General features: G+C 47.8%; 1 protein-coding gene across 1 annotated transcript in view; it reads left to right on the forward strand.

Annotated features, from left to right (window-relative positions):
* Positions 1–25,649, forward strand: part of KIF13B (kinesin family member 13B) — a 156,616-nt gene extending 130,967 nt beyond the window's left edge. Inside the window, 4 exon segments of the mRNA XM_079139992.1 lie at positions 2,151–2,284; positions 15,998–16,060; positions 18,581–19,337; positions 24,669–25,649. Coding sequence (XP_078996118.1) covers positions 2,151–2,284; positions 15,998–16,060; positions 18,581–19,337; positions 24,669–24,934 — 1,220 coding nt within the window. The 3' untranslated portion in view covers positions 24,935–25,649.
* Positions 25,650–26,242: the final 593 nt, after the last annotated feature.

The raw sequence follows: 26,242 nt of genomic DNA on the forward strand, positions 1-26,242 counted from the left end.
CAGTGTTCTCTTGAGCACATACAGGGAATTTTTTATTTCAGCTATTGTTCTTTTCAGTTGTAGAATTTCCGTTTGCTGTTGCTTTTTTGGTTTTAATTTCTTTGTTGATATTTCCTGTCTGTGCATGTGTTAAAATCATCTTGGTGTCCTTGGACATGATTATAAAAGCTGCTAAATCGGACAAAAGCTCTTATTTCTGTCGACTCCTATTTTCTTGACTTGGGTCATAGTTAATGAGTTTGACCTGTGTAGCTCACACCCTGCTCAACCCATAGGAATGTGCATGATTCTATCAGCCCCACTCCCTGTAGCCAGCCAGTATTCTGACTGCTGGAGATTGTTTGGTCAGTTTCATGTGAACCGAAACAGTTTGCGCTGTCTTTGCCTCTGGCTCTTCTGTTCAGCACATGTGTTTGTCTTGCATATTGTTGCTGGCATCAGTAATGAACTTATTACTGCTGAAATATCTCATTATCACAATTGAATTTATCACATTTTTAATCATTTCTCCTGCTCACAAACATTCGAGTGTTCCAGTTTTGGGCTACTAAAAAGAATGCTTAGTCTTGTACAGGTCTTGCTGTGAACATTTTTCTGAAGTAAATACGCAGGCATGAAGTTGCTGGGTTGTGGTGCCACCTAGTTCTAAATTCCCTAAGTAGCTGTTGGTGTTGTCTTCACAGTTGCAGTCTGTGTTGACTTGATTGACAGGTTTACCGATGGGCTGTGCTCATCCTTGGTCTTGTGTGCCACTCTGCTCTGGGTTTAGTTTCTTTGTGGTGACACATATCCATTATCGGTTCTTTCAGCAACTGTCATTTAGTAATAAACTCTGTTTCTTTTCAAAGTTAAAGTTTTTATTTTGCTCTCACTTTGAAAACCCTTTTTTGTGGAAACTATCAAACCTACAAACATAGAAGTAATGTGACATGCCTGCAAGCACCCACCTCTTGATTTCAGAATTATCCCCTCATGATCAGTGTGACTTGCCTGTGCTCCTATCTCTTCACCCCTCGTCCCTTGATACATGCAGCCTTTGATTGATTATTGACTAGATTCTCAGTTATGGATCATCCTCCAAATAGAATGTTAGAGCTCAGGCTTGTAAATTTTTCCTCAGCCTTGAGATGATTAGTTCTTGTGGAACTTTAGTCATCTTGAACTTGCTTTGTTTTTTTTTCTTCTATTTTTGCTTTTTGTAAATTATTTTACTTTTCTAAGCTCAGCTGTAATGTGCTTCTTGGCGTTTGAGCCATCTCTTGCTTTACTTTCTTAGTAGTTGCTCTTGTGATTGCAATATGTCCTGAACTTTTCATAGTTAACATTACACTACTTTGGGTAAACTGTGGAATCCTTACAGCTGCATCAGCCCATTTACCAACAGCATTGCCAGGAAACCTGGAGCCCTCTTGGTTAGTGTGGAGTGAGTCCTGGGTGTGCTATGCACCTGTGTTCAGGGAGAACACGCGAGTTCCTCTAGGTGGCTGCTCACTCTTTTTAAGCTGTTATGTGGATGTGGTGTTTTACCACTTAAGATTTGGAGTAGACTTTCCTATAAGTTAGTAAAGGGAAAGAATCTTACTACATCACAGATTATCATCTGCACCTCTCACCCTAGCCTTTGGTAGCTGACAGCAGGTAAGAAGATAGTTCAGACATCTCTCTCTATTGTAAAAATAGCCGAATACCAACATTTTCCCAAAAACTCAAGTTTATCATCTTCCTTTAGTAAATACTTATGAAAAACTAGAGTTGAGTAAGACCTAGTCATTGACTTTGAAAAGCCTAAAGTCTGTAAGGAGAGGTATACCTGAATGCTACAGTTACGTCCCTTAAATACTGAGTCCCCTTTGATTTCAGGGCAGATGTTAGTTGTTGACAAGGACTCAGGGTGAGTCGCCTTCTGATACGGATAGGAGCACTGCAATATTAGAACCTTCTAGATGCCCCAAATTACTGCTCTATAACTGGTAGTAGAAACACCTTTGTGTTTGAGGATAACTGGTGACACTATTTTTAATTTAGTCTTTACAGGATGCCTTTTTAAAATTTATGTTGTTAGATTTTCTTACAAATAATATTTGGCAAATTCACAAGAAAGAAATATCTGTGTCATTATTTTATCTTCTGCCTTTCAATCTTGTTGACAGGGCTTGGTAGCCTAGCAGCCTCCTACTTGAATCCAGTAAAATCCCTGGTGCCACAGATGCCAAAGCTGCTGAAGTCCCTTTTTCCTGTCCGCGATGACAGAAGGGGCAAACAGCCATCTCCTCTTGCACATCAGGTAAAAAGCATCAAGAAGGCAGCAGTGCGTGTTTTTCACCTAGGTTTCTGGAGAGTGGTTCCCTATGTTTCGCTGGAGCTAGAGGGAGGGGGATGGCGAAACGGGGCATTAGAACTGGGCTTTCAAACCTGGTAAGAGCTTGTGATAATTTCTCTTCCATTCTCTTTAGAGATAACAGAGCTGTTTAAACTTATTGACACGCTCCATCCTTTCTGCTTTTAAAAAATGCCAAGTACGCTACTAATGTGATTTATGGTAATATCACTTAGAGCAACAATAGTAAAATTTATGAAGTGCACTTAGTGTTGTTTGTGTATTGCCAAGTAGAAAATGTGATTCTATTTTTAATTCTTGATTTCATTTCTCTTTTTCTAATAATTTTATATCATGACTGTCCTTTCCTCTCAACCTCTGCTACCTCTACTGTGGATAATATCTTCTTTTACTTTAAAAGTAATCACTTGTTTCCCTTTTTTCTTCAAACTCTCTACCCAACCCTAGAATAAGTATTAGGGAGAATGTTAAAGGATTTCCAAACCAGCAGGAAACTGCTCCAGTGCAGTAATGGTGAACGGGAACCCCATTGGAAATGCAGTTTCTAGCCTTACATAGTTGTTAACTCAGTAGAAAGTAATAAACAAGGATTTACTTATTCTCACTCAGAAGCCCCAGGGCAAATGCCATTGTGGGGGCAGTTTTTAACATTGGCACCTTCATATTCTTTGATACATTCAAGTTGCAGGTCAGTAGTTGTTGGAGACTCAACTATTTATAAGAATTTTCTAAGTTTATGAAGGTGTATTTAAGGGAAATGGAATGGGCTGTATAAGGCTGCTGGGTTGGTATGTAATTTATTAAATCCAGCGTTACGGTAAGCACATATGTAAGCACACACATAAGCACACACATGGAGTGAATGAAAAGACTTACACATCGGGATTCTGGAAGTGTTTACACTGTATTCACTGGGGCACAGAACGGTGCTCGCTGGTCACTGAGGCTCTCCCAGTGGTTTGTTGTCCTGTGCACTAGTGTGCTCTCAACTTCCCCATCAGTGTTTCATGAATTAAGAGGCATGAAGTGTCTGATTTACTAAGGTAGCTTTTAAAAAATCATTTTCTCAGGCTGCCCTGGTGACACAGCCCACAGCCTACCTGGAGACACTTGTCTGGTCTGCATTTTGATGAACATTGAGGTGATGCTTATCATGTAGTGTTGACTAGCCACTGTTTTCAGTTGCCATTCAGTGAAGGCAGTAATCTAAAGGTTGAAGGAAGTTGGAATTCCTTGAAAAGTCATGGGATTAGCCCACCATGGTTACCATTATTTTTATGGTGTTTTCAGTTTTTTTTTAATGGTATATGTTTTTTATTTTTTAATTTGTTCTAATTAGTTATACATGACAATGGAGTACAGTTGTGCTCCATAGTACACAAATGGAGCACAACTTCTTCCTGTGGCTGAACACTGTGCAGAGTCACACTGTTTGATGTAGCACACCAAAGCCCTTGCCAATGGGAACTTATTTATACACTTACTGTTCTGGCAGTAAGTGATTGGTTTTCTGGATGCCTAAGGACCAGCAGTGTGTTAGAAGCAAATCTGTGGTGAGGGAAAGAGAACTATAATTTGTCATGTCCAGAATGAGAAGTTAACTGGAAGTATTTGGAAGATTTCTTAGATGTTTTTGTTCATTTACTCAGGTGTATTTTTTAAGCACATGTGAGCAAAGGTATTAAGGAAACTGGCCTTGAACAGATATTTCATGTTTCCCAAAATACATGAAAACACAGCACTGAAACTGGTCTTAATGAGGATAGATGTCCAGTGGTCATGCTAAAACTTTCCTCTGGTTTGTGAAGACACCACTCGGGGAAGGGTCTTCCTTTTCTCAAGGGCACTGTCTGCCCTCATCCCTGACTGTACCAGCATAAAGCTCTCAGCTGCCCAGCAGCCACCTTTCCGTCCTCCTCAGGGGCCTTTCCTGGGACTGTTTCCTGATCAAGCCTCTAGTGTTTAGGTGACCATTGCTGCATACCTATATCTTTCCACCTCATTCAGTTCCATTGCTTTACTCTATTGCTACAGGGCAGCCAATGATCTTTCACAACCTTACATTAGTCCATGGCTTGAAACCTTCCTTGGAAACAGAATAAAACCTTAATTTCTTCGGTGGTGGGTGCGTGGACCTTTAATCTTGATTTCCTTTCTTCTCTTCAGTCACTCCGTTAAATTGTATCTGTACCTTTTAATCTCATGAACACATCAGTCTCAAGAATTCTGATGCTTCTCTTTCCTTCTGCTGGGAATGCTGTCTCCGGCGTCCTTGCTGGGCCCCTAGCCTCTTGCAGAGTATCCTACCTTTCTCGTTGGGACAAGAAAGGCCACTTCAAGGAGGCATAGCTTACAGTGGTGTTTCTTCATCAGCCAAACTAAAACAGCCTCCACCAAACACATGCACTATATTCCCTTGATTCTTCTTACTGGGGGTTATTGTTAGGTTTACATGTTTATTGATGTAACCCTTGAGGACAGGGCTTCCTGTGCCCTGGCTGGGGCCTGGCATGTAGAAGATACAAAGTATGTCTGGTTGGCTCACCATTCACGTTGTATAGATTGTAATATCAGACTACAGTGGCATTCAGTGATAGAAGAGACCAGTTTATAGTTAGAGGTGAGAGAATCACAGCTGAGTCGGGGTTCAGGACATCCAGACCTATTTATGAACTTTCTTCAATAGAAGTTCCATTAGAGAATATTCCTGAAGGCAGGATGGTGTACGCCTATAATCCTAGCAACCTGGGAGGCTAAGGCAGGAGGATCACAAGGTTAAAACCAGCCTCAGCAACTTGGAAACTCTGTCTCAGAATAAAAAAAAAAGGGGGGCTGGGGGTGTGGCTCAGTGGTAAAGCATCTCTGGGTTCAATATCCAGTACCAAAAAAAGAAAGAATATTCCTGAAGAGAGAAAAACTTTAGCTTTTCGTTTGGGATTCAGTTCATCAGAGATGCTCAGGCTCATTTTTACTGACTGTCTCTGGTAAAAATCTGTGAGAAGTAAATTTCTGTTGAAAATGACATCAGTGTAAATGCTTCTCCTACTTGGGTTGTCCTTAGAAACCGAGCCATGAGTTCTATGGAAAGCACAAGAGCCACGAAAGCTGGGTGGCCTGCTGGACATGTCCTGCTCCAGGTTGTTTCTAGTAATGGTCACTGTGATGGAGTCCTCGTCACTGGGCACTCAGATTTGATACCTACAATTTGAGGTTCTGACAAAAAAATTCTACTCCCCTGCCCTGTGGATTCTGCAAGAACAAGGTGATTTTTCCAGTGTCTCTCTTAGAGCTTCTGTGTCGGCGTTGAGGTTGGGGGAAGTGGTCTTTGGTTCTCCTGGGCCTCCTCCAGGCTCAGCAGCCTGAGATTGTTGATGCTGTCTCGTTTAGAAGTGCGTCACCACTCTGTGCCTTGTCAGGGTCCTGTCTGCAGTGGGGAGCCAGAGGGATGCAAGTTTTTCCTGGACGTGAAATAGTGGAACTTTTTCTTACCCAATCCCGTACTTCTACCAAAGTAGCATATGAGTAATGCCTTTTTTGTTTGTTTTTTGGAAGGAATTATCAGTGTACTTTGCTTCTTGTCCGTTAACATTGCTGGAATTCCTTGGCAGTTTTTTCTGCCAAGGTAGTTTCTTTTTCCTTTTATTAGTGTGTTGTCTGACTGAAGTATACAGATACTTAAATGAAGGACTTCAGATTCATTTCTAAATTTTTCATTTTGATTTTAACATGCCTGGGATATCAAGATCCTTGTGAGTATTATAAAATCATTTTAGCTATCCTCTGCACACCTCTTAACGCCTTCCATCTGCATACAAGTCACCAAATGTGGAGCATCATTGGGGACTAAAGCAGAGTCCTGTCAGCTGCAGGGAGAGACCACTCCTGCCACAGAGTGACAGGGCAGCACAATTCAGCTCTGTGAATCCAGTAACTATGCAAACCCTCACTTCCTCTAAGGAGATTTCCTGCTGAAGAGAATAAGACATGGGTAGCTACGTTAGAGACGTAAATTGACATCATGCCCATGGCCTTCCTCTGCAGCAGCAGTCGAGGATGTCTCAAACAAACAAACAAACGCTGATGACCCTTGCTGAATGACCCTGTCCTCTGCCTGGCTCTGCAGGCACCGTGTTCAGGCACCTAGCAGTGCACCTTAGCCTCAGTGTGGTGAGACACCAGCACCCAGAGGCTTCCTCTCCATTCTGATCATCTTTTACTTGTTGCAGATGCCTGTTACACCCATTTCAGTGCTTCCCACAAATGATCTTTAAGTAAGCATGACTAGACACTTAGAGGTTGAGAATACTATCGAATGCACATCAGTGGGGGGGGGGGGGCGGGTGCAGTGGTGAACTGTAATCCCAGCAGCTCAGGAGGCTGAAGCCAGAGGATTGCAAGTTTAAGGCCAACCTCAGCAACTTAGTGAGACACTATCTCACAATAAAAAAATACAGGGTTGGGAATTCAGCTCAGTGGTAGAGCACCCCTGGGCTCAAGCCCCAGTATTGCGGGGGAGGGAATGCAGATCAGAGCATATGCCTCAATGGAATTAATTCTACAGTACAGGAGCATATAAATATTGTTAGATCATGTAAGACTTAGAGATAGTAAATAAATAGTAACGTTACTTAAGTTTTATAATGTGAAATGGTACAAAAAAAACAAAACCAAAATCCCCAAATGATTTGAGAATACACAGAGACAGTACATGGTAACCAAATGGATTATGTTCATTAACATGCTCATCATTTAAAAAACCATTTCTCTTTCCATTTCCCACCTATGATGAAAGAAATTAGGATGACTTCCTGTGTTAGTGAGCTTTTTGTTGCTGTGACCAGAATACTGACAAGAACAACTTAGAGGAGGAAAAGTTTATTTTGAGCTCATGCGTTCAGAGTCTCAGTTCGTGGTTGACTGACTCCATTGCTTTGAGCCTGAGATGAGGCAGAGCATCATGATGGAAGTGCATGATGGAAACTGGAAGATCTGCTCAACTCACGGCAGCTGGGAAGGAGAGAGAGAGAGAGAGAGAGGGAGAGGAGAGGGAGGGAGGAGAGAGAGGAGAAACGCGCCAGGGACAAGATATGATTTCCAAGGCACACCCCCAGTGACCTACTTCCTCCAGACATGCCCCACCTGCCCATAGTTACCGTCCAGTAGTTCATTCAAATGATTAATCCATCAGATGGACCAATCCACTGCTGAATGACCACTTTCATAAGCTAATCGTTTCCCCTCTGAACATTTCTGTGTGTCTAACACTTGAACTTTTCAGGGGACCTTAGAGGTGGAAACCATAACACTTCCTTTTAATGTTTCTATCCCAGCTTAGTTTGGAGACATAAACGTCCTTCTTTGAGACAGTCCTGTGAAGATGCCCACACTATCTCCCCTACACACCCACACCCACCGGGTTCTCTTTGTGTCATCAGATGACACTTAGAGTACTATATGTGGTTTCATATGTATCATGCTGAGGTACAGTGACCAGAGGCACCACCAGCAGTGTGGAAGGGTCACGCCGAAGTAGAGTGCCCAGAGTTACCATCAGCAGTGTGGAAGGGTCACGCCGAAGTAGAGTGCCCAGAGTTACCATCAGCAGTGTGAAAGGGTCACGCCGAAGTAGAGTGCCCAGAGTTACCATCAGCAGTGTGGAAGGGTCACGCCAAAGTAGAGTGCCCAGAGGCACCACCAGCAGTATGGAAGGGTCACACCGAAGTAGAGTGCCCAGAGGCACCAATAGCAGTGTGGAAGGGTCACACCGAAGTAGAGTGCCCAGAGGCACCACCAGCAGTGTGGAAGGGTTAAAGGAGTTGTTCACAACTTGATCGAGCAGTGACTGAAGCTGACCATGTAAACATTCAGGGCTCTTCAATCCTAGGAGGTAAAGAGCCTGAGAAGGGCCATTTCACCATACAATGGGTTAAGAGAGAGAGAAGTAGAGATGAAATTAACAAACAGATCTGTGACAACTGACAAGAACAACAGTGATTTATAGACAGCAAAGTGCTCTCTAAAATGCATCCATGGGATTCATGCCACTCCTGTTTTTTTTAAAATACTGAACATTTTTGACAATATAAAACAGCCTCGGTGAGGACCAGGACAGAGGAGGTCCTGTTTGCACCAGCCATTCCTCATTTCCATTGGAGAATCAGGTGGAAGAGAAGCATATGTTGTGTAATGAGAGAATAGTTATTATCGAAAAGGTACTTTTAATCAGAGTGTCCTTGACATTTTCAGGCCGATGTGTTCAGTTCCCTTCTTCACATGAGGTACACAGACGTGAGCTCAAGAATCTAGTGAAAGACGAAGGTCTGTTCACCTTTCTTTGGAATCAGTAGGTTCTTGGGTCAAGATGCTGTTGTTTTCCTGGACTTGTATTTTATCTGATTGATTTGAAAAGGTCATGGATCTTTTCTTGTAAGTTGAAGTTAACAGTTACTTCCTTTAAAAACAAAGATTCTCATAACCTACAAATTCTTTTGGCTTGAACATATTCATAAAGACTTGGATTTCTTGTTTTTATGGAGATTGGTTCTGGTTGTAATCAATTTCTGTCTGAGTTCCAGAAATGCAAAGATACTGCACGGAAAGAGGTGGCAGCTGACAAAATTGCTGTCTTTGACCTTCTGATGCAAGTTTAGTAACGAATCTGGAAAATAATGAACTGCAATTAATGAAATCTGCACTCATATTCAAGTGTGTTTCTCAGACAGCACATAAAATAATTGAAAGAACTTCCTGCTCTCTAATTAGTTAGATTGAATTAATTTGGCTTGATAGCTTTTTTCACATATCTGGAGTCTGTGTTCACAGGAAGCTATTTATGTGCTTCAAAGTTCAGGGCTTTAAGTGGTATGGTTGATTAATCTGGGGAATTAAAGAGTTAATGGTCAGATTTAATTTCCACCATCAAAAGCTGGCCTTATTGCAGCCTGTCTTTGTTTTTGTGTGTCCCTCTGGTCAGGGCAGCCTCCTGTTGCAGGACTTTCTCACCTAATCCAGCACAGAGGGGAAGCCCTGAGCAGAGGGCAGTAACCTGCCCATCTCTGGGGCTGCTGGAGATGATGTCCTATGGTTGTCCACCCATGCCCATGAGATAATTCCACGAGGAAGTGGGCCACGGGCACAGACACTCTCCCTTCCCTGCACACAGGGCCCTGTGTCAGGCTGGTCATTTGGTGACATGATTGCCTAAACACATTGTGTCATGGTTGCAGCCCATCAGCTTAACTGGCTGAAACAAGAAAGCACAGTGACACCTTGTTTTCCAGATCTTGCTTTCCTTAATCATTCGAGTCAATTTAAAAATAATACAGGTGAGCGTTTCCCCCTATAATCTAATACCACCAGTGTAAATACTTGGACATGGCACACTGCACCCTCTTGTCCTGGAGTTAACAAAGGGAGGTGTGCACGGGCCTCGCGTAGCAGACCATTAAAAAAAAAAAAAGTTAAACAAGTGAGTCTGGTTGTATTCCAATAAAACTTTACTTATAATCTGAAATTTCACATAATTCTCACATTACAATTTTTCTTTTGATTTCTTTCAAACCTTAGAAATGTAAAAGCCATTTCTTAACTCTCAGGGCACAGTAGCAAGCATCAGGCTGGATTTAGACCCTGTTTTTAAGGCTTTTAGATAAACATTCTGTGATTTTTGGAAACATCCTTCATCTTTCGTGGATACTGGAAACACTGATGTCCATCTTTTTGGATGAAGTCAATGTTACATCCTCTTTCAAAATAGTTGTAACTTGGGGCTGGGGAGATAGCTCAGTTGGTAGAGTGCTTGCCTTGCAAGCATAAGGCTCTGGTTCAATCCCCAGCACCACAAAAAAAAAAAAAAAAAAAAAAAAAAAGATGTAACTCTGTGTTTCAAAAAGTCAGAAGAAAGGAGTTTGAATGTTCTCACCATAAAGATGGAGTTTGAGGAGATAAACATATTTAAACTTGATTCAAACAGTACATAAATGTATACATGTACCAAAATACCTGGATACCCCACAAATATATATAATTTTTGCTTTTGTGTATTAGTTTAAAATAAATAAAAATCTAAGAAGGAAAAAGAAGAAATACCTTGAAAGATAGTGCATAAACTCTCAGTGAAGCTGAAATAGCTATAGTGCTTTGCAGAGGAGCTGAACACGTGCTGTGTGCTGGAGCCACGCCAGGGGTTTCAGATGCAGCCTCAGCACAGGTGCAGTTTGGCCATGGCCACCGCCGCCCAGTAGGAATCTGATGTGGCCTGTGTGTCATTTAAAGATTCCTAGTAGACTCATCTAAGACACTAAAAAGAAAATATATAAGATTAATTTTAATATGATTTTTGAATCTGAAGCATTCAAAGTATTATATCAACCTATAGTCAATATAAAAAGAGACTATTAAGATACAAAGACCTATAAGCCAGGCATGTATTCTACATTTCTGGCACATTCCAATTCAGATGCTAAATTTTCTTTGGACATACTTAATCTGCAATTAGAGTTTATAAGATTTGCAGTTGAAAAAGTAGATGTATATGCCCAAGTTATCCCAAAGATACTTAAAAGCACTTTAGTTTTTAAATTTGCATTTTATTAAAATTAAATAAAATAATAAATTTACTACTTTAGTCACATTGACTGTGTTTTAAGTCAGTCACTACATGCTGTCAGTTACTGCCATATCATGATGCAACCCTTGTTGAGGACACTTGAGACTCAGGTATGTTAAGCACTTTCATCAAGTTCAGAGCCTGGTGAGTGATAGAATTGAGATTTATATTCATAAAGCAAGATTTAAAGCACAAATGTGATCATAAGAGATTTCAGGAGGCTGAGGCAGGAGGATCACAAGTTCAAGGCCAGTCTAGGCAACTTGAGACCCTATGTCAAAAGGGTACAGGGATGTAGTCTTTGGGTTCAATCACCAGTACCAACATCCCTTCCCCTCGCAAAACAAACAGAAAATAAAAACCAGGTATATGTTTAAAAATGATCAAGTATTTGTAGAGCAAATTAAGTATAAGGCAGAACCAGCCCTACTACAAAAATATACTGAGCAGGACTCATCCACATTTCCTTTCTGAAATCATTCCCTGTGGGCGACGTGGAATCATTGACAGTTGTGAAGCAGAGTGTGTCAAGGTCAAGTTTGTGGGAAAGCTCCCTCTGGCAGTAGAGTGGAAGGTGGGTTCAAGGAAGATGAAACGGAATGTATGTGGATGTGTATAAAAGCCTCAGAGGGATTGCAGTTGTGGTCAGGAATCTGAAGCCACCTTCCTGTGCCTTATACATCTATACTGTGATGTGCTGATTGAAACTGGCAAGTGGCAGGCAGGGTAACGGTGTCTCCAGTGAAATCCAGCAGATGGCCATCAGTCTGCCTCCTGGGTGACGTTGCTTAGAGAATTCATATAAATCTCCACCTTCCAGATGTGCATCCCCAGATGTGATTGGGTTTTCACTAATGAGGAACCGATGTATCAGAATGCTGGATTCCCCACTTAAAATGAGAAACATAGCTGCCAGAGGGACAGAAATGTTGGTGTCATCACGGCTGACACCACCTGGGTCAGCCTGGCTCCTGGAATCACGAAGCAGAAGGCAGGAACCAGGCACTGAGGATACATCTTCAATGGCTCTGCCTGGCCCTGGGCCGGCAGGAAGCTCCAGCAGCCCACCCCCACCAACCTGCCGTTTCCCTTCTTCCTCAGGACCACCTAACTCCCAAAGAACATAACCTTTCAAAAGTATCCATCTGTTGATCATTGCTTAGTCTTGATCTTTAGTTAATCTTGTATGTCGGATTTTTACCCACTTCCGTCAGGACACTTTTGAAGACTGGGAGGTATTTTGTTACATGCGCTGCTTGCTTTTTATTGCTTCTCTTTTCCCCACTGTAGCAGCAGGAAAATAAGAGGTTAGTTCTTGATTATTTGTAGCAAAAAAATAAAATCTTACATCTCTTATCATAAAAATAATTTCCTATAATTGGATTTAAATCACTGGTTAGTGCTTTTAAAAAAGGATTATATTAAAAATATAAAATTAAAAATGACATTCAAAATTGACCAAATTCAAAGTATTGGGTGATTATTTAGAAAGGTTTATTTTCAAACAAGAAAAAAATGCATCAGAAAATTTGGTGTTGGGAAAGTTTTGAAGTGATTTTTTTTTTTCCCCTTCAACCCCCTTTACCTAACATTCGCCCAAATTTCAAAAGGTCTCTTTTTCCCACATTCTATCTGTACCAATCCTTGTTTGTGTCCCTTGTTAAGTAATCACCCAGATGGCTGGTTTCTTCATTTGAGAAGCATTCAGCCGGGACCTTGTGTCTGGGTGGACGTGTGAGACCTATTCCTGCCTGTCAGAGGTCAGGGTTGAGAGGCTCCCTGAGAGCCACAGATGCAGACACACAGAATATTCTGCTGAGGCTGTCACGTGTGTCTGGGGAGCGGGCCCTCTCCCTGCCTTCGGCAAGGCTGGGTCGTGCCGGAGCTGAGACTTACAGGTGAAGGGATGTTTGCCAGGTGGGCCTGATTCCCGAAGTCGGGAAAGCAGTGCATGCCAGGGAGTGGGGAGGGTGATGAGCAGGGCAGGGCACAGCCATGGGGATGTCGTTCTTCTAGTTGGAAAGGTCCAAAACGGCCTTTATGCCAGGTCATGAAACTCCGAGCCTCGCCTCGCCTCGCCTCGCCTCGCCTCGGGTGGATGTGGAAGTTAGAGCTAACAGATGGTGAGATTGACCCGAGAAGGGACTGTCACCATTTCCCTGCAGTCTCTAAGCTGTTTGCTGTGGGGCCTGCTGTCCTCAGCCCTAGTAGGACCCCGTGCACCTGGCAATCTGGTGGCAACGGAGGACTTGTCCCATCTCCTGAGTGTGCTACTCTGCAGGCGAGTGCTGTGTGAGCCGAGGTTTTGTCGTGTGGAGTGGAGATAATATATTTGCTTGCCTCGTGGGACTTCTCCATGATATTTATAGCTGCAGAATACTTTGCAGTCATTTTTATTAATAGTTACCAGATGTGTCATAAGGATTAATGAACTTACGATCGAAATGTTTTGTGCTCCTGAAATAGAGGCGATGCCTGCACAGGAGTGTAAAAAGCATTAAAATGCAAACAAGCATTTGGAAACTTTAGTTCTTACGTGTGGAGAAATGGCATGGTTAAGATTCCAGCATACCTTGTAGACAACCTTAAAGAGGTTGCTGAATGCATTGGAGGCCATTGCCAAACACTGAAGGTCTTGTACTGCTGGGCCCCGCACACACACACACACACATGCCTTCCCCTCTCCCCCGTCACCCTGGGTGCTGTCTTTGACGGCCTGCCAGCACAGCCAGGTGTTTCTAAGCATTAGTCGCCTTTCCGTCTGAACTTCCATTTCTGTTTGCTTTTCCACCTGCAGCCACCCCTGCAGGTGTTAAGGACGCATCTGTTTGATTCCTTCCTCTGCTTTCAACACTTCCATCCAGCGGTTCATTGCATCCCTTTTCTTAGTTATTTGCTTCCGAGTCCCCCAGACTGCCCAGTGCAGGCCTGGCTGGCGTCTGTGCTGCTCGTGGCACTGGTACAAGGTTCTGTGCATTCAAGCCCTGGAGAACCGTGTCAAGAATCAGAACCAGCGTCACATCCAGTCTGGTCTTAAATTGATCTCAACAGATATTTATTAAGTTATCTACTGGATTGCATAATCACCCTGAGTAATAAGGAAAAGCATAAATTGTGCTTCAGTGTTCTGTTTAAAGGGGAAGGAGTGTGTCATACTTGGTAGGGTTTCTATATTTTTATGCTCCTAAGGAGTACGCTTTATCTTGGTAGAAATGGTCACCCACAGTCTTACCTATTTTAAGTTCAGTCTAACTGAAGAATTTAAGTATTTTAGAGTCTAAGCATGTGAAACTTCGTTCTTCCTTTACTAAGAAATGTACTCTAAATGTTTACCTTCCAGTTTGCAGGGGAACTTTAGACACTGTGGGAAAAAACAAAAAACAGAGCCACCAGCCCCAACCCCAGGACTGGGTGGAGTGGAAGGTGTGTGCTGGACGCTTTCTGGACTGTCAGGAAGCCCGTGGTAGACTGGGCTGCGGAGTGCAGAGAGGGAGAGGAGCTGGGTGGGGAGAGAGGTGGGATGCTGGCCAGGGGATGGAGGCAGCTGCAGTGGCCTGCTACAGGCCCCCTCCCTCCCTCCTGCCTTTCTGAAACAGCCTCCGAGCCCACTCTCCCACCTTCAACCACACAGTAGCTCCCCGGTGTTGGCGGGATAGTGTGTGTGCCTTCCATCCTTCGGGGTTCCCTCTCTGCAGTCTCCTCGGTCCCCTCCCCTCTGTGCCCTGCCTCAAATCCTGCTCCTGCTTCCTCACTTCAGCAGAATCAGTTCCTGATAGCCTGGTCTTCAAACCTGCCCATGGCATGAGTGCCAGTGCCCTCCCCACACTGGCTGTGGACTCAGGTTAACACCCTGCTGAGTGGGCCCTCTTGGTCCAGCTGAGCTCTTCTCCCTTCAGGCAAGTTTGGGTCCAGGTCGAGGGAAGACGGGCATTGCTTAGGCCAGTGGACCTGTCTGTCAGTCTCAACCGTATGGATGGCTTAGGGCAGAACAAAGACACTTACAGAAGGGAGTCTGTGAGGGAGCAGGGACCAGCAGTCATTAGCCTGTCTGCACCCACCCTGCCAAGATGGGTCTCACTGTAGGGCTCAGCATGCAGAGCTGGCTCCATCCAGCATCTTAGGGGGACCTGGGAGGAACCAGAGGCTGGTGAGCAGCTAACAGCAGGAATGGTGGAGCCTGGTTTCTTCCAGAGATGATCGCATTGACTCATCTCCTCTCACTCCCACTTCGTCTTAAATCCAGCAGCTACAAGACAAATTTTTAATTCTAGTTCTTCCTCCTGACTTCTTTTCCTTAGCCTGACTCTTGTTATTTTTTGATCTTTTTTCTTTATGTTCCTTGGGTCGTGTGTCCGTGGTGACCACGTCCTTTCTTGTTGTGCTGTTGCTTTTCTACATCAGTTCAGGCTCTCACCTCACACCTGCTCTGCTCGGGACCCTTGTTACTGATTCTTCTCCTTGGGCTTTAAATTCTCTAGTCGGTTTGCATTTCACTGCCAGATTAGCCTGACTTTCAGTGTCTTCTACTTGCTTTGCTCAGGAATCAGGTGACCCCCTTTAGTCACCTGGCTGGGTTGGTTTCAGGCAGTGAGGTCTCCTGCATGTTGCCCCTGCTCTCTCTGCTGCAGCCAGACTGGCTTCCTTCTGTCCTGCTTCCTTGATGCACATTGCCATCCATTGGGGGGTGGCTTCCAGCTCCTGCCTGGAGTCTTTCTGGGTCTCTCCTGAGACCAGTTAGTTCTGCATGTGCAGTCTCACACCTGTCTGCACAGCACGGTCCTCGATCAGTGGTGTGTCATATGGGACAGGGAGCATGGGCATGCTGCCTGCACTACCTGCTGCTGGCTGGGCGTGCTCCCTGACTGGATGGCTTGCTGCCTAGTTGCCTCCTCTGGGGCCTCTTCTGCGACACCAGGCACCCGTCTGGCCAGGTGTATGAAGTTCCCCCAGGCATCCTCTCGTGGCACTCCAGGCTATCCAGGGAAGACCTGCTCCCAGGACAGGTCTTGTCCCCATTTTCCAGCTCCCTCACAGTGTGCTTGTCTCCTCAGCCAGCGCCCCGGATCCTGGTACAGTCAGCCTTCCCCAGTGCCCGGGAGACCAGGACAGAGCAGGTGAGTCGCTAGGGCCAGGCTGCCCCTGTTACAGCGGTGGCCCTGACCCTTGCATGTTGTCGCCTACTGGCACTTCTTTCCCATGTGTTCCCATTTTGATAATTAACTCCAACACAGGTCGCCGTCTCTCCCTCTGCCCTTCCTTGTGGCTCTTTCTGTTTCCAACCTGCTAATCATGTGGTTGCTGAACCTGTGTCGTCTGTGCTGTAAGAGCCTGCTGCTCAGCAGAGGGGGTTCTATAAACAGAACAGTCTCCTTCTCTGAGTGTTTGCTTAATTCTCAGTTCTACATTTCATTCTGATTCATGGAATCAGCGTGAACAGACTAATGCTAAGCTGGAGCAAATAGTCTCTCATGATCTCCCACAGATCAACAGCACTTGTGATCTCAGGAGCAGCGAAGCTGTCTTCTCCCACTGTGCCTTCATTCTCTTAGGAAATGCTGCATCTTCATAGGGAAATTTTATTTATTAAAAGAACAGCAGAAAAGGCCCAGCGATTTGAGAGAAGCTTCACACCTCCAGGCATTCCCTTGCTTCCTAAGGCCCGTTCATTGCACTCCATTGCTGCTCGGTGTCACGCATTGCCCTATGGGCAGTACCGCGTGTCTTCTCCCTGAGAATGCAGCTGTCATATTGCTGAGCCAGTGGGGATGCCCAGCCAATGGCAGGAAGAGCAGGGCCTTGCTGGTGAGGACAGCCACCTACCCAGTTTCTGCAGCTCCTCTGGTGGCTTTGTCAACTCCAGCTTTCACAGAAGTCTCTGGAAAAGCCTCCCTTAATGGTAGAGGTAAAATCCAAAGATGGCAGCTGGACTTCAAGTCTCCCATGCACCACGGTTCAGTGGAGCAGCACTAGAGGTGGTGTGAGGACTGAGGACGCTGTCAGCCACCCTCTGCCTTCTCTGGTCTCTTTGTGGTTGCTTCACATCTGACTTCTAATCCCAGCCTTCTCCTTTCCTGGGGGCCTTGGATAACCCTTCAGCCCTTCTGGGCCTTGGTGTAAAATCAACATGCTACACTTCCTGCCAGCCCTTCCTTGGTGATACCTGCAGCACCGTTGGGGTAATGCCTATAAGCTGCAGCAGCGTCTCTGGACCACCCTGGACCACCCCAGGCCCCTGGCTGACCCTGAGCAGCCAGGCGTGGAGCTGGTCAGCATGTGGGAAGGACCACAGTGGCTGTTCTGCTTCTGCCCTCTCCTAGTTCATGTATTCTTCCCCACATGATCAGTTATATTAAAACTAAAATAGAAAAGAATAAATAAAACATGTACAAGTTGCAAAAGAAAAATGATTGAAGGATTGCCTAATCTTTTAGGGTATTTATGATGGTGACAGTTATTGATCTGTTGGATTGAGTAAATTTTGCAGCCCAGAGATCCATCACAAAAATGGGCTGTTAATCTCAGGAGGTGCCGTTAATTTCGTCCCCTGAAAGTGCGCCTGGTGGGGAGAGAAGGCCCCTGGAAACAGGAATAGATGACAACCCATGGGAAAATGCATGATTTATCAAATTGCTGAGTTAAGCCAAGTAACTGTAAGAGACTCATAGATCTCAGCCATTTCCCAGTTCAAATAAATCCTGTATTTCAAATGGGGAATGCCCATTCCTGTAATATAAATAATTTTTCCATAAATATTGGAAAACATATTTCTTTTCTAAATACCACCCACCCCGTGTCATTCCCCATTCCCACAGCTTGGAAACTGGGATCTGGACAAATGGTGGCTGTTAAGATGCCCTATGAGACCTGGCTTTGTGTGTGTCTTCTGCTGGGGACTTGGGAGCCATGTGAAGGGGAGAGGCTGGCCCAGCCACCATGGGCTCTGTCTTCCAGCGGCTCCTCTGGTCTTTGTTCCAGAATTAGAGGCTCCTGACCCCCGCCCCCTACATGGCCCTGGCTTCTACAGCAGCCAGAAAAACAGCTTCTGGGAGAAAGGGCCAGACCAGCAGGCAGACTCAGTCCTCCTCTTTCCTGACTCCCAGCCAGGGGTCAGCTCCTGCTGGTGCCTGAGCTGCTGAGTGTTTTCAGACCCTCTGATGAGATCATCACTTGGATTTTGCTGGAGGAAGTGTTCTTCCGGCCTCTTCAGTGCTTCTCCCCATCGCCTTGTGAGGCTGGTCACAGTGGGAGGAGGATCTGTGTCCACAGTGTCGAAGTCACCACCCCAGCGTGGGAGGCCGTGTGGCCTGATGGGTGCAGCATGGTCTTAGTGTGCTGCTCTCTCTAGCAAGGGGCTCTGCCTCCTGCCCTGACTCTGGGTGGCAGGGACGAGCACCTGTTTGCATAAGGTGCAAGGGGCAGGGCCTGTGCCATGTGGCTTAGCAGGAGCAGCCGTGTGCAGACCAGGGTTGACCTGTGCCAGGCAGACACAGGCTGTCCCGGGGCCAGGGCTGTCCTGCCCAGAGCCAGGCCCTGTTCCTCAGTAGGCTGCCATGTTTGAGGGGTGGCACCCTTGGCTTGTGTTGGGCATGGTGCCACCTCCCTGTTCTAATTGGTGCTTCCCCGTCCCACCGTAGGTCCAGCAAGGGATCCTTGGGCCTGGCGTGGCCTCTGAGACTGCGGCACAGATGGCAGCTCCTGGGATGAAGATCTCTGAGAAACCAGCCAACGTGCCTTCCCCACCTCCTGCTGCTGTGGCCACCCAGGCTCCAGAAGGGCAGGATGGCCCCCCCAGCCCCCTGAGCGAGGCCTCCAGCGGCTACTTCTCTCACAGCGTCTCCACTGCCACCCTCTCCGATGCACTCAGCCTTGGCCTGGATGCTGCTGTCCCTGTTGGCCAGACGCCTGGTTCTCCACCAGTGCCGAGCCAGGCTGCCCTGGAGACTGGGCTGGCCTTTCCCTCCTGTGCACAGAGCCACCCACCAGGCTGTGAGGAGCCCACTGCCCAGCCTCCTCCCGCTGCCTCCAGCAGGGACCCTGAGGCCTCCAGGGCCCCATTGCTCCCTGACGCCCCATTGTTGGCACCTGCGTCCCCATTCAGGATCCAGAAGGTGCGGACCTCAGAGCTGAAGTCATTCACGTGCATGCTGGGCGGTGGCTCTGGGATCGAGGAGGACCTGCTGGCCTCAGGAGGGTGTGGTGACACTGGGGGGCAGGCCCTGGGGACTCCAGAAGTGGCCTCTGACTCTGAGGAAACCAACGAGGTCCCCGAGTGGCTCAAAGAGGGGGAGTACGTTGCCGTGGGCACCAACAAGACCGGTGTCGTTAGGTACATCGGGCCTGCCGACTTCCAGGAGGGGACGTGGATCGGTGTGGAGCTGGACCTGCCTTCAGGTGGGTGGTGCAGGCACAGGAGGTGGCTCCCTGGGTGGAGGCACTCGGGAGGTGCTGGGCGCCCAGCTGCAGCTGTTTGAAGTTAGGAATTTTCACTAGATATGTTTTCTTGTTTAACCTTGAACTTCCTAAGAAACCCAAGACAGTCACAGAAAGCTACTATAAACTTGGTAATGGTTTTAAATGCTTTTTTTTTTTGAGAACAGGGTCTCACTATGTTGCCCAGGCTGACCTCACATGACCCCGTGTCTCAGCCTCTGAGTAGCGAGGAGTAGGGGGCATGCCATCGCACCCAGCTTTAGATGCACTTTTTCTTTTAAGTTAGAGAAGCATCTGCTTTTGAAATAGAAGAGTCTCATTTGGTAAGCACCATGCTCGATGCCTGGCTCCTGGGTTCCTCCTGGTCATTCCTGAGACTTCCTGGCCTCAGTCCACAGGTTGGGAGCTCTGGATGAGGTGACGACAAGGGGACATGAGATCCACTGCAGGCTCTTGAATTGTGTGATAGAGTTGCAGATCTTAGAAGTAATGAGAACAGCAGAGTCTGGACTTGAGGGCGCATTGGTCCTTCAGGAGTCTTTTCAATATTGTTTTAAACAGCTTTATTGGGAAGCAGTTTGTATACCATGAGCTTCACCCATTTAAAGTGTACACTCAGTGGTGCTTGCTCACAAGTCCAGCTTCTTGGGAGGCTGAGGTAGGAGGATCACACATTTGAGGCTAGACTGGGGACTTGGCGAGAACTTGTCTCAAAATAAAAATTTTTAAAGGCTGCTAGGGTAAGTTCAGTGGTAGAGTGTTGGATAGTGTGCATGAGGTCCCCAGCACTGATAAAAAGAGCTGTGGCTCAGTGACGTGGACACATTTACAGGTGTGCAGCCATCACCAAAAAGTAATTTAAAACATGCTCATCATCCCCGGGAGAGACCATGTGACCAGGCAGCCACTCCAACCCCAGCCACAGTGACCATGAATCTGTGGTTTTTCTCTAGATTTATATGAAGGTCCTAGCCCAGATTTGTGTGTACAGAGAACCATGCAGAAGGTGGCCTTCTAGTCTGGCTCCTTTCCGAGTGTGTCATTGGCTAGGCCCCTGCTTCCTGTTTGTGTCTGCTGTGTGGGCTGCCATGGACATGGATGTGGGTGCTTGGGAAATGTCTGGTGGACTCTGATTTTTCAGTCTCTCGGGGTGCCAGGGGTTGGCTCAGCATTTTGAGGCCTGCCAGGCTGTTCCCAATAGCGGCACATTGACCTCCCTCCCAGGAGAGCCAGAGGGTAGGATGAGGCCTAAGCAGCTGGTCCCTCTGGTCCTCGGGGTGGCTGGGGAAGCAGGGGATGGAGTAGCCCGGGAGCAGCAAGGGAGAGCATGGCGAGGCCGGGCAGTGTCTGGACCCCACAGAAAGCACTGCCTGGGAGCTCAGTGGTGGGTCCGAGAAGCCACTGTGCTCTGAGTCCATGGCCTGCAGGAGGGTGCCCACCCTCTCTGCTGCCTCTGGATCCTCACCCAGAGGGACCCAGCTTGCTGGCTGGGTTGGGTCCTAGCACGGTGGGGTGGACTCTCCTCAGGCCAGCAGTGGGTCAGCCCAGGGCAGCTGCCCAGGCCCTCCCTGGCTGCAGACCCACTGGTGATGACTTGTGTCTGGGGGCCTCTGTGCTTCCCTGTGATGTCCCTCACTTTCTTTAAAAATAATATGCAGGCAGTAGCTTGAATTGGAAGTGTTCCAAGAAGGTGAATGTAGCCCAGGCAGGAAAACTTTTGGAATTCCATGGCAAGGGAAAATCTGAAAGAATTCATATCTGCAGTTGAACTCAAGAATTAACACAGTATTAGCAAATAATCCATCAACCAATAGTTACAAATACTGTGTTCTAGTTACTAAATTCCAGACATACCTCGGTGAATAAAACAAAGTCCCTGATCTAATGACTTGAATTTTAAAAAAAATTTTGTATTCATTTTGTTCTGGGGATTAAACTCAGGGGTGCTTTACACCCCAGCTTTTTGTATTGCTTATTTTGAGTCGGGGTCTCATTAAGTTGTTGAGGGCCTCACTAAATTGCTGAGGCTGGCCTTGAACCTGTGATCCTGAGTTGCTGAGCTTGCTGGCATGTGCCACCACCTTTAATTTCGAGGGAATAAAATTACTTAGTAAACATAAAATTTTGATAGTAATAAATGCTATGAAGAAAATAAAATGTAATAAAGGATTAGAGGAGGGTGGTTAATAGGGGATATTTTATGTACTGTTTTAGTCAGCTTTTTCACTGGCGTGACTAAAAGGACCCAACTAAAACAACTGTGAAGGAGAAGAGGTTTATTTAGGGGTTCACAGTTTCAGAGGTCTCAGTCCATAAGAGCCTGGCTTCATTCCTCAAGGTGAGGCAGGACATCATGGTGGAAGAGTGTGGCAGAGGGAAGCAGCTCACATGGTGATCAAGAAACAGACTCCACTCACCAGAAACAAATACATACCCAAAGCCACGCCTAATGCCCACCTCCTCCACCACACCCACCACTCCAGTTACCACTCAGTTAATCCCTGTCAGGGGATTAAATCACTGATTGGGTTAAGACTCTTACAGCCCAGTCATTTCTCCTCTGAACCTTCTTGCGTTGTCTGTACATGAGATTTTGGGGGACATCTCATATCTAACTCATAACATTGTGCCCCTGGCCCCCACAAAGCTCACACTCATCTGACAATGCAAAATACATTTAGTCCATTTCCAAGAGTTTCCATAGTCAACAGTTCTGAGATTGCTCAAAGTTCAAGTTCAAAGTCTTTTCTGAGGCTCAAGGCAATCTCACATCGTGAGTGCTTATAAAACTAAATACAGTTTACAAGTATCCAATATATAATGGTACAGAGTAAACATTTCCATTAGCAAAAATAGGGCCATAGAAAGAAGGGATAGGACCAAAGCAAGACTGAGATCCTGCTGGGCAAACAGGTCCTGTAGCTCCATGTTAGCACCTGGAGCACGTGGCATCGTGATGTTCTTTCCAAAGGGCTGTGTAGTCCACCTGTGGTCTTATTTGTTGCAGCCCAAGTGACCTTCCTGTTGGCTCATCTCTGCTCGATTCCTGCAGCTTTCCTAAGACGATGTCCCACGTTACTGGCATTTCTTAATCTCGGGGGTCTCCACTGCAGCTTTCGCTTTCTCCTCACATCTCCAGTTTGATTTTTCTGGGGGTACCTGCAGGGGCTCCCACCTTGCTGCAGTTTGCCTGGCCTCCCAGGCCTGCCTTTGAATTCTTGGTGGAAGCTTCCGTGACCCCCTAACTCCAGCATCCTGCATTCCTGTGGTTGATGCCAAGGTCTGCCACCATCTCCAGCAGTAGCCAAGCCTCCAGGGGCCCTGGTTGCAGCAGCCTCCGAGTGTCTGGGTGGCTGAGCACGTTGAAAAACTTCCTAGGCCCCCTTGTGCGAGAAGGGTGCCTCATTGGTCCCTTCTCAAGAGAATTCTCACTTTGACTCCCTTGAGCTGGAGAGCTGATGTTCTTGCCAGCTCCCTACGTGCCCTCAAGCCGCTCTTCTCATTGTCCCTAGGCAGTCTTCAGTACTGTGTAGTGGCGCCAGTATCTTCAACAACTGCAGCTTTCTTAGCCCTAGTTTTACTCTGGCTTTTCAAGTTCACTTTTTCCACATCTTTCTGCTCTGCTTTCTGCTCCTGATTTTCACAATAAATTTGGCTGAAAGCCGCCAACAATATCCATGCCACCACCTGAATGCTAAGCTGCCTAGACATTTCTTCCACCAGATTAAGAAGCTTCTAAAATCAGCCTCAGAGAAAGTCTCAGGAAACAGGCAAAATGCAAACAGTTTCTCAGCCAGAACATAACACAAACGGCCGCTAGTACAGTTACCAACAGTGTCCTCCTCTTCCTCTGAACCCTCTTGAGCTCTGTCTTCATAGTCCAGAGTCCTATTGGCATTCTGGTCTTCTGAGCTCCCACCAGAATCAGCTATTAAGCTCTGCTTACAACGACCTAAAGCATTTCCAGCTTGCACTGCTCAAAATTTCTCCTACCAGTTCCAAAAAACTCAAAAAGCTTCTGAACCACACGGTCAGGTTTGTCACAGCAACAACCTCACTTCTCAGTACCAATTTCTGTTTTAGTCAGCTTTTTCACTGCTGTGACTTAAAGGAGCCAACTGGAACAACTGTAAAGGAGAAGAGGTTTATTTAAGGGTTCACAGTTTCATATACTAAGCAAGAGAGCAAATGGCTGCGTGGAGGGGAGAAGTGGAACCGTGGCCTGGGTCAGGGTCAGGCAGGGCAGTTGCAGCCAAGGGCCCAAGTGTGTGAGCCTCGAGGTAGGGTTGGGTGCAAGGGCCGGCCACCGTCACCCTGATTCTGTGGCCCTGCTTGGGAGTAGAGTGATGGGAAGCTTGGGATGTGGAGCAGCCAGGCAGGGGAGGTTTGTGACCATCCAGGCCGAGAGGGCCCCTAGTGAGGGCAGGTGGGAGCCACAGCCAGAGAACAGAGGGCTGGGTGGCCATCAGGAGAGTCAGGGATGAGAGTCTGGCGTGATGACAGGCTAGCTGAGGGGTCCCTGACCGAGTCAGGAGGGCTCTGCTTTGGATGCTCAGGGAGCTGAGGTGCAGGTGGAGACCTCAGCCACACGCCAGGGCTGGGCCTCACGGGCCAGCCAGACTGAGCCATCCCCATGAACCAGCTCCAGCACTGGTGAGTGGAAAGGGGGAGGCAGAGCTGGGGAAAGAGGCCGGGAGCTGATCGTCCCCAGAGCAGGCCTGGGGGTTGATTGTGTGGCTTGAGCACAGCTGCTGCAGCCACCAGGCAGAGGCAGGTGGGGAGGGGTCCAGACAGACCTGCGGAGCTCTTGCTCCCCTTGGCCAGGTGGGGCAGACCCTGAGGTGTGTTCTGGTTGCCCTCTGGGCACATCAGGCATGACCGCTGAGCTATCACATAGCTGTTTGCTGGTTTCCACTCAGTAGACTCAGGGCAAAGTCCTTCCTGGCACCACCTGCCACTTCTGCTTCATCACTCAGGTGCAGTTACCTGTGTGCCTGGAGGGGCTGGCTCTCCTATAGTGTGTCTACACCTGGGCCTCACCGTGTCCTCCGCAGGGCCTGTCACCTGAGGCCACAGGGCTGGGGTTGCCTGTCCCTGGTGACCATTGCTTGCTGCCCCAGGTGGCAGTCACCCCATGCCCTGGTTCCTGCTAGATCAGGGGTGCCTGGAAACTGCCTGAGCAGGACCTGAGTGTAGCACCAGGTAGAGGCAGTCTTGGGGACGCAGGGAGGTGACGGGTGTCAGCAGCACGGGGCGCCTCTCCATGATGCCACCTTCTCCTTTCCCCTGCAGGAAAGAATGACGGCTCCATTGGTGGGAAGCAGTACTTCAAGTGCAACCCCGGCTACGGGCTGCTGGTGAGGCCCGGCCGGGTGCGCAGGGCCACAGGTGCTGGGCGGAGGCGCAGCACAGGGCTCCGGCCACAGGGCGCCTCTGAGGCCCGCCGGAGTGCCACCCTCTCGGGCTCTGCCAGCAATTTGGCTTCACTGACAGCTGCTCTGGCCAAGTCCGACAGGAGCCCCAAGAACCCTGAGAACCGGAAGTCCTGGGCCAGCTGAGCCGCGGCTGCCCCAGGCAGACCCACAGGGAGCTGGGTCCTGGCGCCCTCCCAGTGATGCCTGGGGACCCCTCCCCTGAAGCAGGCTGATGAACGCTCTTTGCACAGTGCAGGGCTGGTGACTGCCCAGTTCCCTGTCCTCCTTGGGACCCTGGAAGCTTGATTTCTTCCTCTACTCGGTAACCGAGGAGACCCCTCAGCCGTGCCTCCTCAGGTGGTGGATGGGAAGTTCTGGGGGCCCAGGGGGGTTGTGGAACAGTGGGCGGAGGCCCAGGGTGACTCCTCCCCGGCCAGGCCTTCCCCACCTGCCCGTCAGGGTCCCAGCAGGGTCTGTGTGCCTTTCTTCCCCTCTCTTCTGGTGACCCCAATAATGTCTTAATTTAAAGAGAGACCCTACCCAGTGCCTGCAGGGCTTCTGCCTCTGCCTGGGGGCCAGTGCCCACCCTCCTGGCCCTTGTGGGCCTGGCTCTCCCCGTGTCCCTGCCCCTCGCCACCTGACAAACTCCCTTCAGTGCCTCTGGCAGGTGGTGGGCAGAGGGTCTCCTGCAGGTGTCTGTGGGTGCACTGGCGTCTTTATACCCGGAAGGTCTTTTCTGTTTGCCGCTTATTCTCTTAACAGGATGCTTGGGATATATTTATTCATATTTATTTTTAAAATCTGAGATCATCGTGAGCCTCAGTCATCTGCTGGGGCGCAGAGCCGGGCCTGCCCTGCTGCACTGGCCTCTGGCTGTCAGAGCCTCCCACCAGGCAGGGCCCCTGGAGGCAGGCAGAGGGCAGGCCCTGTGCACACACGCTCACTGCACACGGTGGCCTCGCTGCAAGAGGAAAGCAGGCACGGGTGGGCAGGGAGCGCATGCGGGCAGCGTGACCGCCGCGGCTATGGCATCTGGGAAGGCCTCAGACCATTTTAACCTTGTGACGGTTCCTCCACCTGGCTGGCAGGTGGCCTGTGCAGGGAGAGTGGCCTTGGGCACAGTCACACGGCAGCCCCCCCCCCCCCCCCCAGTGCTTGGCCCGCCTCCCTGCCAATGCTTCTGATCCCAGGGCCTTTGGTGTCAGCTGCTTTGAGTGGGGGTCAGCATGTGCGTGCAAGGCTGGGCCAGGCCTGGTCGAGGGTGGGCAGAGGACACCCCAGACCCTCTCTTCCCCGCAGCCCCAACTTGCCTGCTGACCCCAGCTCAGGACAGATTCTGCACTTGGTTCTTATGATTAAGCTCTTGAAAACACCATCAGGAAGTTTCTGATGAAGAATCTGGTTCTCGGGGCGTGAACTCCCTTATGAGAAGTAGTGTTAGACCCTGTCTCT

Source organism: Sciurus vulgaris, assembly GCF_902686455.1.
Source record: "Sciurus vulgaris genome assembly, chromosome: 5".
In the NCBI taxonomy this organism is placed as follows: domain Eukaryota; kingdom Metazoa; phylum Chordata; class Mammalia; order Rodentia; family Sciuridae; genus Sciurus; species Sciurus vulgaris.